At 33.0% G+C, this 13,164-nt stretch overlaps 1 protein-coding gene across 1 annotated transcript in view; it reads left to right on the top strand.

Moving 5' to 3' along the window:
* LOC127848579 (uncharacterized) overlaps positions 1–12,660 on the top strand; it is a 120,089-nt gene extending 107,429 nt beyond the window's left edge. The window contains exons 3-5 of the mRNA XM_052381125.1: positions 10,954–11,108; positions 11,413–11,591; positions 12,371–12,660. Of these exons, the coding sequence (XP_052237085.1) occupies positions 10,954–11,108; positions 11,413–11,591; positions 12,371–12,411 (375 nt within the window). The 3' untranslated portion in view covers positions 12,412–12,660. The remainder of the gene's footprint in view (positions 1–10,953; positions 11,109–11,412; positions 11,592–12,370) is intronic.
* The last annotated feature ends 504 nt before the right edge of the window (positions 12,661–13,164 follow it).

The raw sequence follows: 13,164 nt of genomic DNA, 5'->3' as shown, positions 1-13,164 counted from the left end.
TGTTTCTTCTCTGTTTATTCACAGGAATGGTCTCTGTTGGAGATCTTTCCGGTGTTATATACTCAACCACTCACCGGAGATTGCCGTGATGTAATGAATAAAGTGTCTACTTTGCGACCGGGTGGTCATGGGTTCAATCTCCACTGTGGAAGCGTTCTTAAGATTTCTCCCAAAGACAACAAGTACTGGTTCTAGGCCCAGAAAACGGAATCGAGAGCGTTTCAATTAGCCTGAGGATTTCGATGCAATCGAGTTAAAATAAATAGGTTTAAACTAACCACTGAGCTGGAATACGCTATGTAGGTTGTTGCTACCGAGCCATATTCTGGACCCGGCCATCATACTTACTGCATTTGATGATATTTTAATCTCAGACTGATGCAAAATATTGCAAAATTAGTGATTTTAGCAATACATTGGGACAGAACCATTTGCCATTGTCAAACATCGCGTTATTAAAAAAGGTGGCTCATTTCTGACATAGCGTTATGTTGTGTTGGAGATTTTTAAGAAGGTCTCCAACCTGCCAATACAAAAAAATACAATACCATGATAAAAGAACGGCACATTTATCATACCAACGCATTGAAATTTGCCTGATATAACGTTGCCTGAAATATTTTTTTTATATCATGGTCAACAGGAAGTTCTTATATCAGTCATGTGTGGAGGATGGTCATATTACTCGGAATCAGCTATAAAGTAATCATTTTAGTAAAATCGAATAAGATTTAACAAAACAAACAATTTGATATCAGGATGTAATATATTTTAAACACAAAATGCAACACAAACAGCCAAAAAACACATTTTTTACAAATATTAAGCGCGCGTGCTCATGAAGTAATTATTAACACTTCAAACGACAAAAGTCATATTCTTTCCCGCTAAATTGAAGCTTTTTAGCGATGTTTTATTATCTCTTTAAAATAGGGGAAGTAGTGGTATGATAAACAGAAAAACAGGTTACTGCCTGATCTTTTTGTAAAATATCAGGCTCGGCACGAATAATATTATTCTAAGCCTTGCCTGATATATTACAAAAAGATCAGGCAGTGACCTGTTATTCTCTATATATCCGCCACAGTGAGAAACATGCGAATATAATAAACTAACGATATACCTATTTTGATATATCTGCTATTTAGGGGTCTTGTCATTTTATTATTTTGGAGATTTTATATAAAACTCATCTTAAAAATGCCTTCTACGCATATTTGTGAGGCATTTAAACTGACAATTTTATTATTATGTATTGCGCATGAACACTTATTGCACTGTTATAGGATGATCTACTTTACTGAATCCAAACACTTGTGTCAACAAGCACGCATTCTAATGTCCGCTTTATAGTGTTTTCGCCGTCACAGTCAAATTATCAGGTATATGTGAATCGCGCCATGAGAGAACCAGCCTTAAGGTAGCGCACCTGTAATGGACACCTTTCCAGATATAATCTAATGTATTATTTTCTTAATCAGCATCATTTCACTGAACTACATGCACATTTTTAGGTAGGCTTTCTATGTTTAAAAAAAAAACTTATTTTTTTCAAAACCACCCACACGCTCGTCTTTCGTCCAGTTTATTTGCACCCCTGGGGTATATGAAAGTTCCATCGTTCATCCAGATTACCAAAAATGGGCATGCAATTGGTGTGTAGAGATGCAGTTAAGATGTTTAAAGTAAAAACAAGATGATATAAGAATTCATTTACAGACATTTATTTTTTATAACTTGTTATCCATGGAAGAGCGCCATCAGATGTAAATGGTTTCAGCCAAGTAGAGATTGGGTTGGTTAAAAAATCAAAAGTCATAAAAGTCAAAATAGTATAATTGAAGTAATATTTTAACTAAGTTTTTATAGATACACTATATACAGAAAAAAATACAAAGAAATAGACAGATTTACCGTTTACTGTTGGAAATACAAATAAAAATGCAACATGCATGATTTGTATTTTAAGCAGTAAATCACCCAATTTATCCATAACGTTGTTTTAATTTTACAAATTGAAGAATGTGCATGAAAATTGCAACATATTTAACAATAAACATAGCTTATATGCTATATTAAATCAAATTACGTTAGACAAGAAATAAAATGCGTCGATAAAGTATGTACTGTCGCCAGGATGCGAACCTACGCGGCAAGATCACAAAAGATAACAATTCTATCGCCTTCACCAATCGGCCACGACAACATCACAGCAGTAGCTGCTTAAATTAGATACTCATAAGTGAACAGGTAAACAGGCTCTTCAATCTTCAAAGAAATCGCGGGAAATCATTACAGATGCGCTACCTTAGTTACTTCGATGACGGTAAATCGTCATTTTCATTTCGTCATACTTTTCTGCGAAAAATTGATTTGCATTTGTGCGAGAGATATGTATTTACACGAGTGTTTATATCGTTCGGAATTTAAGAATTTGTGGAATGGATGCCGAACTTAAGGTAAGAACCTTAATACTGTATACATTTATTTTATGTTATGTTGTTTTTTTGCAAAACCGTCACTGAATAAACTGTTTAAAGTTATTTATTAAAGCCTCCTATTGATTATTGAACCACGTCACGTTTTTGCACTGAATCATTGACTGAAAGACACTTTGGTTGATCGTAGAATATTTTCAGACAATTATTTGATTATTTTTGATTTTTTAAACCATGATTCACTGTCTTATATGTGTTGTATAAATGTTAAGTTCATTATTAACGCCTCCTAATATATTGCTGCTTGCGAAGAGCGAAGTGTATGGCGCCTTAAAATCTAGCCTTTCAAAAGCATATGCCGCACATGCGATTTGCCAAACCGAGAGAGAACGTAAAAGCATATTCCGCACATGCGATTTGCCAAACCGAGAGAGGACGTAAAAGCATATTCCGCACATGCGATTTGCCAAACCGAGAGAGGACGTAAAAGCATATTCCGCACATGCGATTTGCCAAACCGAGAGAGGACGTAAAAGCATATTCCGCACATGCGATTTGCCAAACCGAGAGAGGACGTAAAAGCATATTCCGCACATGCGATTTGCCAAACCGAGAGAGGACGTCTGTGGCTCATGCGAGCAACTTTGCAAGTACATTGTCGGCGCTGTTACAGAAGAGAAGTTACACGCACTAAGCGGAATGGAGAACAACATCACTGACGCGCGCAAGGTTGTTAAATTAATTACAACTTAATTGAGTGTTAGCCTATAAATTTAAGTTATAATATAATGTAATATTTCCATATTTTGCATGTTTAGCTAAAATTTAAGTGAAAACCCGAAAACCAAAGCGGTAATTTGTATTGATAATCAATTATTGTTCATATTTTACAGGAAAGAAATGTTTACTTAGACTGCGTGGAGCTGGCGTAACTGGAATTCGTTCATAGACGTACACTTCAATGCGCTACCTAGTATCCGATATGTAGCAGCTATTAAATAATAATAGAAAAGTAAATTGTACGCAAATATTTATTTACACTTATTTCATTTGGGCAAACTACCACAAATTGAATGTGTACTTCCGCTAAAGGAAATATGTGTACTTCCGAATATCGTCTGCAACCCCCGGCGTAGTCATGGTGAAGACATGTAGCGACGGTGAAAAAATCCTTCTTTTGTTTGCTGAAGAACGAATGTTTTTATGGCGTACCATTTGGGGCGAAAGTCTATGTAGCCTTCTAGATAAACATACATTTGTACTTCGAAGTACATATTGTACTTCGAAGTACAAAAATTGTACTTCGAAGAACACATATGAAATACACTTCGAAGTATATGTTTGTACCCCAAAGTACAATTTGTTCTTCGACGTACATGTTTGTACTTCGACGTACACATTTTCTGAACAGCCAATCAAAACACTCGTCTCTTTAGCCGCTTTTCCTTCAGTGAGAATTATCGATAATTTTCATTGTTTACTGTGAAATGACGTCATTTTTTTGACGAAATGACGTCATTATCCCAGCAAAAGTTGGTTTGGTTTTCAGATTGGATACTGTTTTTTCGAGCTACTCCGGGGATAGGCATTGACGTCAAAGATGCTTGGACTACAGGAAATAGCGTCACAACTGATGACGTAACTTATAAAGAGTTCTCGTCTTGCTCGAAACATTATCGGCACCCGCTCGTTGATGGATGGCAAAACATGAATATCAGTCAGGTAATTCCTTGCACCATGTTGTTTTTCGATAATCATAATGCGTATTCGAAAATTAAGGAATACATTTTTAGATGCGCCATGCGGGCAAAGTACTTACAATTCTCTGTCTACCTATAGTATGGTCAGTTCTGAAGTTGATGTTTCTTTTAAAGATAAATGAAACTTCTAATATAAGCAGATACCATAAACAGCTAAATCTGGCACTGATATACCCCACCCGCAAACTATTATAATTGCGTCAAACTATCTTAATGTAAACGGTTATTCCTTTTCCCTTTATGTACAAAGGATCACATTTATTCGGGGGCTTTCTGCAGTGCAAGATATTAAAAGAAAAGTCAACACACTTGTAAAAAGGAGTTGAGCTCACAATGTTGAGGCATTAAATATATAACCGTTTTGGGAAATAATAGTGAGCCAAAATTGGTCGCAACCGAAATTAATTTAGTAACGATTATCTGCAAATTAACAGAAGGGGTAATTATGCGACAAACACGATGGCGACGTCCATGCAGAGACAAATATTTTTCGCCTATTTATACCTTCATTTGTGTTATACAAAATTAAATAACACTCGCTTTCCAGCCATATCAGCAAGAAAGTCTTCAGCGTTTATTTCGTATTAATATTCGCTCTAAATATCTAGACATTACTCGGTGCGAAATTTCTAAGCGGGGTGACCTTATTACAAATCACCTAAAATATGAAGCGAGTAAAGTCGAGATACAAAATAAACGTTAATCAGTTTCTTGCTGATATGACTAGAAAATGAGCGGAATTGAAACAATTAATACAAGTTAGAATGGGTATAAAACGGCGAAAATACCTGTCTCGGCATGGACGTCGCTATCTTGTGTGTCACGTGATTACCCCATCTGATAAAGGTCACTCGGTTGTGATATTGCTAGGCCGTTACCCCACCCATTTTCTGAACAGCCAATCAAAATACTAGTCTCTTGAGCCGCTTTTCCTTCAGATTTATTCATAATAAATGTTTAAAATCTCTTTTTTAATTGAGGACAAAATGAATAATATATCAGAATGGCAAAAAACAATACATAGAAGTTTCAAGTATTTAATGCATTGAAATAGATTTAATACAAATTTGGAGAAGATTCAATTGTTACCTTTTTACAATTAAAATTATTCAGCGTATTGTGAGTATTTATTGATCATGCGGGGCGGAGTATCACGACCGTCCAGCGCATTACTGTGTAGGAAATTCCCAACGGTAACCAAACAGTTACCAAGCATTAACGGGATAAATAATGTATTATAACCTCACCGTTGGTCTTATTTTGTGATAACCATAACTTGCATAAGTCAGAGGTTAATTCCGCCACGCCAGGTCAATAAATACGCACAATATCTATGAGTTAGCGGTCGATAGTCGCATAATTTGGTATAAATTATAATAATAATAGTTTTAATAAATACTCACAATATCTATGAGTAAGCGGTCGATAGTCGCATAATTCTGTTTAATAATGATAATGTTCAATGTCAAATATCTCTAAAAGCAATAGACGTAAGGTGTCTTCTGATTGGATAACACTCAAGAGTTGGTGAAAATTGTACGTCGAAGTACATTTCTCGTTCTACCTAGTATGTCTTGTAGACTTTCGACGTCATGGTACGTCATATAGACACTAAGTACTGGTCCTACCCAGGAAACAGTTTGTTTCATCAAATGTCTCAATTCAACTTGACAGCTTGCTAAAGCAGTTGCATTAAGCATACAGTACACTTATTTAACATAATCAAAATCATGTGATGTGTCAAATAAATTTTGATTGACAAATTTGACAGGATTTTTTTTAATCCAATAAGTTTTAGATTGTTAAATAACACACACTACGTATTGAAAGCCATACCTGGAGCTTTCGTCTGTATATCACTGACTTCATCAGAAGAATGATTTCTACTGTTGGGAAACGTTAACACCACTAATTGCCTTCTTATTTACTATCAATGTATAATTATGTGTAACAGCATAACAACATACTTGTTTCGCAATTAAAATATTTAATAAATACAGGTATCTTGCAGGTTTCTAATTTTCTTTCTCAAACTATTGTCGAAAAGTTTAAATTTTGTCGCCACTAAAAAACTAGCCATTTTGTAGCAATTCTAAAATCACAGTCTAAACTGCATACACTTAGCTCTATAGTTACAATTTGAATGCAAATATTAGAATGCATCATGTTATATCATCCATATTGTTTTATTTAAACATTCAAATAACACATAACACAGTACATATACAAAAAAGTATGTGGTATTGTGTGGAGATTCAAAACACTTCACATCATTTATTTGCACATTAAATAATAGTTACAAAATAAGTAAAACTAGAACACTGTCATCAACCTACATTTCAAGAATATTTACATATATGAAATTACAAAGTGGTGTTATTGTATTACCTTTTACAAAATTAATATTGCTGGTTTTGTACTAGCCATAAAACATTTATCATGGATTAACAAGTAACAACCAATTTATTAATTACACAATAGAACGGAAATCATATTAATTGCATTATGCATTTACTAAACAAGCTATTTGCTACTGTTTAGAATTACACTATCTGACTAAAAATGATCACAGGTGCTTTTACATACTTGTGGTAAGTTTTGTATTACTAGTTTGACAATTATCGGCAGACACTTGTCGATATACAGACAAAATTTGCATGGGAACGTTCATATTTTTTTCAGCATAATTGCCTTCAAATTGTTAATTTAACAACCCTTTGACATTGTTTGCACATCTGATCTTATTATACCATAGCTGATTTTTGTTTATAGATAGACATATATAGACTTTTCAAAGTTCTATAAAAGTTCACACATGTTCCATCCAAGTAAACAAACATAACCTATAAAGATCACCACAGATAATAACTGTGTGTATAGCTTGGAAATTTTGATAGTTCAGGAATCCCTCCTTTGTTGATTTCTGTAAACCAAAACTGTCAGTTTTGCTGGATAGAATGGCTTGTATGATGCCCAGCTCTTGCCTTGGCAGAACAGCTTCTAAAAACGGAAAACCAACAAATATCTTAAAATTTGATCAATAATGCAGACAATTTATAAATGTCTTGTTTTTTGTTGATTTCGAATCTGGATGATTTTTTACGTAAGATTGTGGTACGAAAATCCAACGGTATCGGATTTTGTGGTTTTAGGCCTAAACTTATTATAGTGATATGTAACCTTTCGGGATATCGGTAAAGTGCGAGCAGACGCGGTGTAAATACGTTAAATATTAAAGCTAAAAGACAAAAAGTTAGATCGGAATATCTTTAAATTTTGTGAATAAATGTGTTTCTGGTGGATAACAACGACAACTTACCAGAATATTGCTCATGATCACACGTAAAACTTCTTTCTGAGAGAGAATGGAAAATGCGTCACAAATTCTGACAAATAAACAGTAGGGTGTCGTTATTGAAATACCGCGAGAACATGGAAGAATAGAGATGCCAACTATAATGTTCAAAACAAATATTTGTTTAACAAGCGTTTGTGATTTGTCAGGATAATAATAACAATAAGATATCGAAAAGATCATAGAAAACAAATTCGACAGAAATCTGAGATTCGGCAATATATTAAAGACGGGTTATGTTCACCTACATTGTGTTTGGTAAAGACTGTCGCTATATGGAGTGAACCAGTCTTCGGCTTATACCCACTGAAGAAGAGCATTCAGGGGAGATAATTGAGTAATGACTTAATTCTGGAACGGTTGCGAAGAAAAACAAATAATGCGAGAATATTTAGTGCAATTCGCTACACAATTATAACGTCATTGATATAATTTTTCCTTAGGTATGTATTTACATGTGATTTAGCATATGTCAACGTGTTTTTGATTTGTTCAAGGTCATAAATAGCATCGCGAAAATATATGTCGATAGGCAAATTTTTTTGAGACGCATCCCTATATGGTATTTTTATGTAATTTTATGGTCTGAATTTCCATATGTATGAACAGTCAACGCCCGCTTTGCGGGCTTTTGCCCGTATAAATAGCGGGGTCAAACGTTAACAAGATTCACTTTCGAATACAGCTTAAACGCAGAAAGATCAAAATTGAAAAGATACTTTTACTGCTTCAGATTAATATTAACATTTAAAAAGGGTTTGAAAAGTCGTGAGATGTAGGTACGAATATTTTATTATTGATTGCATACGATATTTTGATATTTTTTTTTGTTATCATAATGAACATAATTATGAAATTGAAAGTAAAAGTAGAAATTTTAAATTAACTCTTTGTTTTTATTTTGTTATACGGCATAACAATATATTTAGCTAAGTACATTCACCTGTGTAAGAAAAGATCATTTTGTGGATGAACGTACGGACGTACGATCGAAATGGAAAAGTGCTATACCAGTGGCCATTAGCGGCAATAAACGCTGAATCAACGCTTTTGATATGTTTGGTTAAAAAAGAAAAGATTTATATTTCTTTTATTGTCATGATTTCAATGAAGTTATAAAACTTAAATGTGATTGTTGAGGAGCTGATAACTTTAACGTGTTTCTTTCAATTCTTTCAATTATATGTGGGTAACACCTATGATATTGCTACACGAAACATACATCTTATTGGAGCAACTTAAAAAAATGGCATGACACTGAGAGGAGTATTTAAAATGATATCAATTAAACATAATTTTTATTATTTCTGTTGAAATATTTTAAAGAAAATGTGCGTTCATACTTTTATGTATGAAACAACCACAAAATGATACTTTTTAATATACCACTTTTTTAAGATACGTGTTACATAAGGGTATTCGTGTAATGTGTGAGTGATTGAATGGTATATTATATATGAGTGGTTGAAAGGTATAATATATATGAGTGATTAAATGGTATAATATATATGAGTGATTTGAACACATGAATTTGAGCGTTATTTAAAACACAATAATTTATCATATGTATGCAATCCTTACAATACACGCCAGCAACGTTAAACAATGTTTGAAAAACTTAATTGCGTTTTTTGTGTAATCATATCTTCGTCAGAACATTACAATATTGTTTTTCTTACATTAAACACGTGTTCAGTATTTACAAAATAGAATAAATGACACTTATTGGTTCATTTTACATGCAGTGTAATACTACAATAATTATAATTAGTGTTTTTTAAACTGGCCTTATCTGGTTTAGGTTGTTAAGTTTTACAGAAATCAAACAATGCAAAATAACAAATGAAAATATAACCACATTTGACGTTCATCATTCGCACAGTCTATTGTCATTTCCTCGTATCCACCAGGTCAGATATCACCAAATGAGTTGGTAAACATCCAAACCCAATTAGCAAAATATCGCATTGCGTTTTGTCGTGTTAAATTTGTAAAATAATGCTTCTGTATATTGATTCCCAATTGTCAATATAATCTAAATTTAGAACATATTCTAGCATGTCCTACAACATGTTTTCTACAGAAAATGAAGAAAAATAAGTTTAGTATATCCTGAAACAAACCATGTGCACAGCAAACAATTATAACTTTTTTCTAGAAATTCCTAAAAAAAATAAGTAAATAGCACTTGCTTTAACGCGATTTTTTTCTAAATTATGTTTTGTAAAGGTCAACAAAATGTAAACGTTAAGTTAATTAGCATCGAAATTGCTTTTATTGTATTAACGTTTTCACAGTATTTTTAAACTTATATGGCGTTAAATCGATTATTCACTCTATTAGTGTAAATCAATTCGACGTCTTTTGATGACACAAAAACGCACGTTTGTATGCTTTTCGCGACAATGGGTGGAATTGAGTTTTAAATATGTGTACGAATAATACATAAATTTGTTGTAGATTCGAGTTAATTTTGGGCTAAGTATAGTTTTTTTCGGTGTGAACCAACGATTTTCGTTCCCCTGCATGTAATCAAGCCATTCGAGCTAATACCCTTGTGGTTCCTACTAATCATTATTTTAACCCGTTGGTTACAAGCGCAATATCCAAAACTTGACCTTAAATAATTTCTTAAATATTTGAAAATAAAATTGTCTGTTTGTGATGTTTAACTCCTCTTAGGGCATATACAGTTAACAAAATGTGTAATCGTAAATATAATTATGTGTTTTAAGTTAGTGTTTGAATTGCGTTTGTTTTTCACATATTTTGACATTTGTGTATATGTTTGTCATAAATTCATGAAGTGAACACATTTAAATTGACAAAAAACTGATTTATAAAAAGGGTATACAAAAACGAACAGAAACAAGGAAACACGTAAGCTTAAAAGTATGTACATTTAAATTTAAAAACAAAAATTGGAGACAAAGGACTTGGAAGATAAAGATAAAGGGATTTACATACTGGGTCATAAACAATGCAGCACTCAAAATGAATTCATGAAGGTGTTAATATACCACACACCACAATATAACTACAGCACAAAATGTGGCTGCTTCATTGCAGATGTGGTAAATGAAGAACATATTGACACAATTATGATGGCTTAAATGAACAGATGATTTCAAGCATAAAAAACACAACACAGAAGACGATCAAAACATATAAATATAATTTATTCAATAAAAGATTAAATAATTATCCTAAGTATTTTAACAAATTTTGAAGTGATTATCCTTCAAAACTTCTATCAGGATCATAACATTTGTTTTCGACTAGTGACACTTGTTTTTGTAAATTTAAAAGCAAGAAAGCAAGTACGAGGTGATGCTAATAAACTTAACTTTTTTTCTCGTACTAATGTTAATATTCGTACACTGTACATGTATATTAACAGGTGAAGGTGGCGTTTTTCAAGAGCGACACAGAGAAGTACATCGTGTTTGATGGCCAAGGATCAGATGTCACAAGCTGGTTCGGAAAGGAGCAGATCATTGCTTCCTCTTGGAGCACCATAAAAACCAAGACATATCGCTACTTTTCATTGGAGGGGTAAGTGATTGAAAGCAGCTCTTGATTTTTGTCAAAAAAGTTCAATTAATTGTAATTAGATCACGACTTTATAGTATAATAAGGTCCATATTTAAACTTAGCCTATGTATTGTCAAGATGGACAATCTGAACTGATCTTTTAATTATTGAGTAATAAAGTTACTTGTTTGATCAGGATTCAATTTGAATTTTGCCTACATATTATCAATATAAACAGGTGTGCCAAGTTTCATTAAGATTTGCTCACACATATTCTTAAAGAGTGGTCAAATTTGTTTTCATGTATTGTTTAATTTGTTTCCAGGGATGAAAAACGTCAGTTTTTTATCATCGATTCTTACTCTGGCTGCCAGAATGATCGCATTTTTCTGGCGGTAATATCTGGGAAAGAGTCTAACAATTGCACGTACGACACGCAGGCCAGCTACCCGCAATTCCTGTTCGCCACGGATGATGACCTTGGGACACCTGAGACCATGGAAGGTGAGTATAGCCATAAGTCCTTTGTAAAATAGTATGCAAGCAGATGCCTATTTGTTGAGCGTCGTGTGCCGCGTTATTTTCACGAGACATATAATTCATAAATTGCATGTATTTATTTAAATAATTGGTAGTGGATTTCTGAATAGCTTTATTTTTACCTTGTAAATACTTTAATATGTGACCTATATATTATAAGTATCTATTATCATTTTTATATTTTGCAATGTTTCCTTTTTCTAACGTATAACCAAAAAAACAATCGATCTCTACGGAGCATCCTTAGTCGTGACCAATATCAGAAGAATCTTCAAACCAAACGAATACTTTGCAATATAACAAATCCCTGATTAATTTAAATGCCAACGTAATTAAATACAAATCAGTATGTGTGATGTTGTCCACTAATACAATATTTAAATACTTCTTAACGTGGCCAATCTGCGTTGAATGCCCTCTTCCAAGTCATATAATTGCTTTGCAGTGTAGCCGATCCGGTTGCTTCCACTTTTAAATTATTGAAATACTTCGCAATGAAAAACTTTATTTTATAATTTATACTATGTCATGTTACCATTTTGTGAGGGACGTGATTTGACCAATTGTTCGATAACCATTGTCTGCAATAAAAACCGAAAAATGCCAATATTGTGAAATCTAACCAAATTTCGACGAATGTTCCATTATTAAATCATTGAATACTTTGCAGTGTAAGCAATCTTATAAAGAAGTATACTGTATATAATTGAAATACTTAATTTGTTATAATCCTTTTTTTTCAGGAATCTCCAGAGCCGACGTGTTTGCCATATTTCTCAAATAATAGTGGCAAATGCGGTTCACCAACACGTGTGTACGTACGTGAATCACGGAAGCAATGAACACTTTATGTATATTACGCGACTTTATTTCTCATGACAATCGGCACACTAGACGCTTGATAAGTTCCTTAATATACAAACAAGTACATTTTTGTATATGAACATTGTACGCTTGATAAATTTCTTAATATACAAACAAGAACATTTTTGTATATGAACATTTGACGCATGGTAAGTTACTTAACATACAAAACATTGTAAGAACACTTGACGCTTGATACGTTTCTTAATTTTCAAACAAGTACATTTTTGTATATGAACATTGGACGATTGGTAAGTTACTTAATATACAAAACAGTCCTTAACACTGGTCACTTGATAAGTTCCTTAAAGGGACATTTTCACGTTTTGGTAAATTTACAAAATTGAAGAAAAAAAGTTCCATAATCGCACATTTTCGTTATGGTTATGATAATTGCGAGAGAACGGTAATACTGAACATTAACCATGCTCTAAAATATACATTATATGCATCTATGGTCGATTTAAAAACCTGTAAACTGAATGGCGTTACATACGCAAAACGATTGAATAACTTTGAGATCTCTGTTGTTATCGTTATTTTTTGTGACACTACGAAGATTTCTATACATATTTTTGATTATGTATTGTTTTACAAATTGTGAGTGTTGTTTCGCAATATTATTACATACGATACTTATGTTTAGTATGTTCAAAAAAATAGTTTCAATTGT

The sequence above is a fragment of the Dreissena polymorpha genome, chromosome 10 (genome assembly GCF_020536995.1).
Source record: "Dreissena polymorpha isolate Duluth1 chromosome 10, UMN_Dpol_1.0, whole genome shotgun sequence".
Classification (NCBI taxonomy): domain Eukaryota; kingdom Metazoa; phylum Mollusca; class Bivalvia; order Myida; family Dreissenidae; genus Dreissena; species Dreissena polymorpha.
Note: the sequence above shows the minus strand (reverse complement) of the source record. Positions and strands in the feature narration are given on the sequence as shown.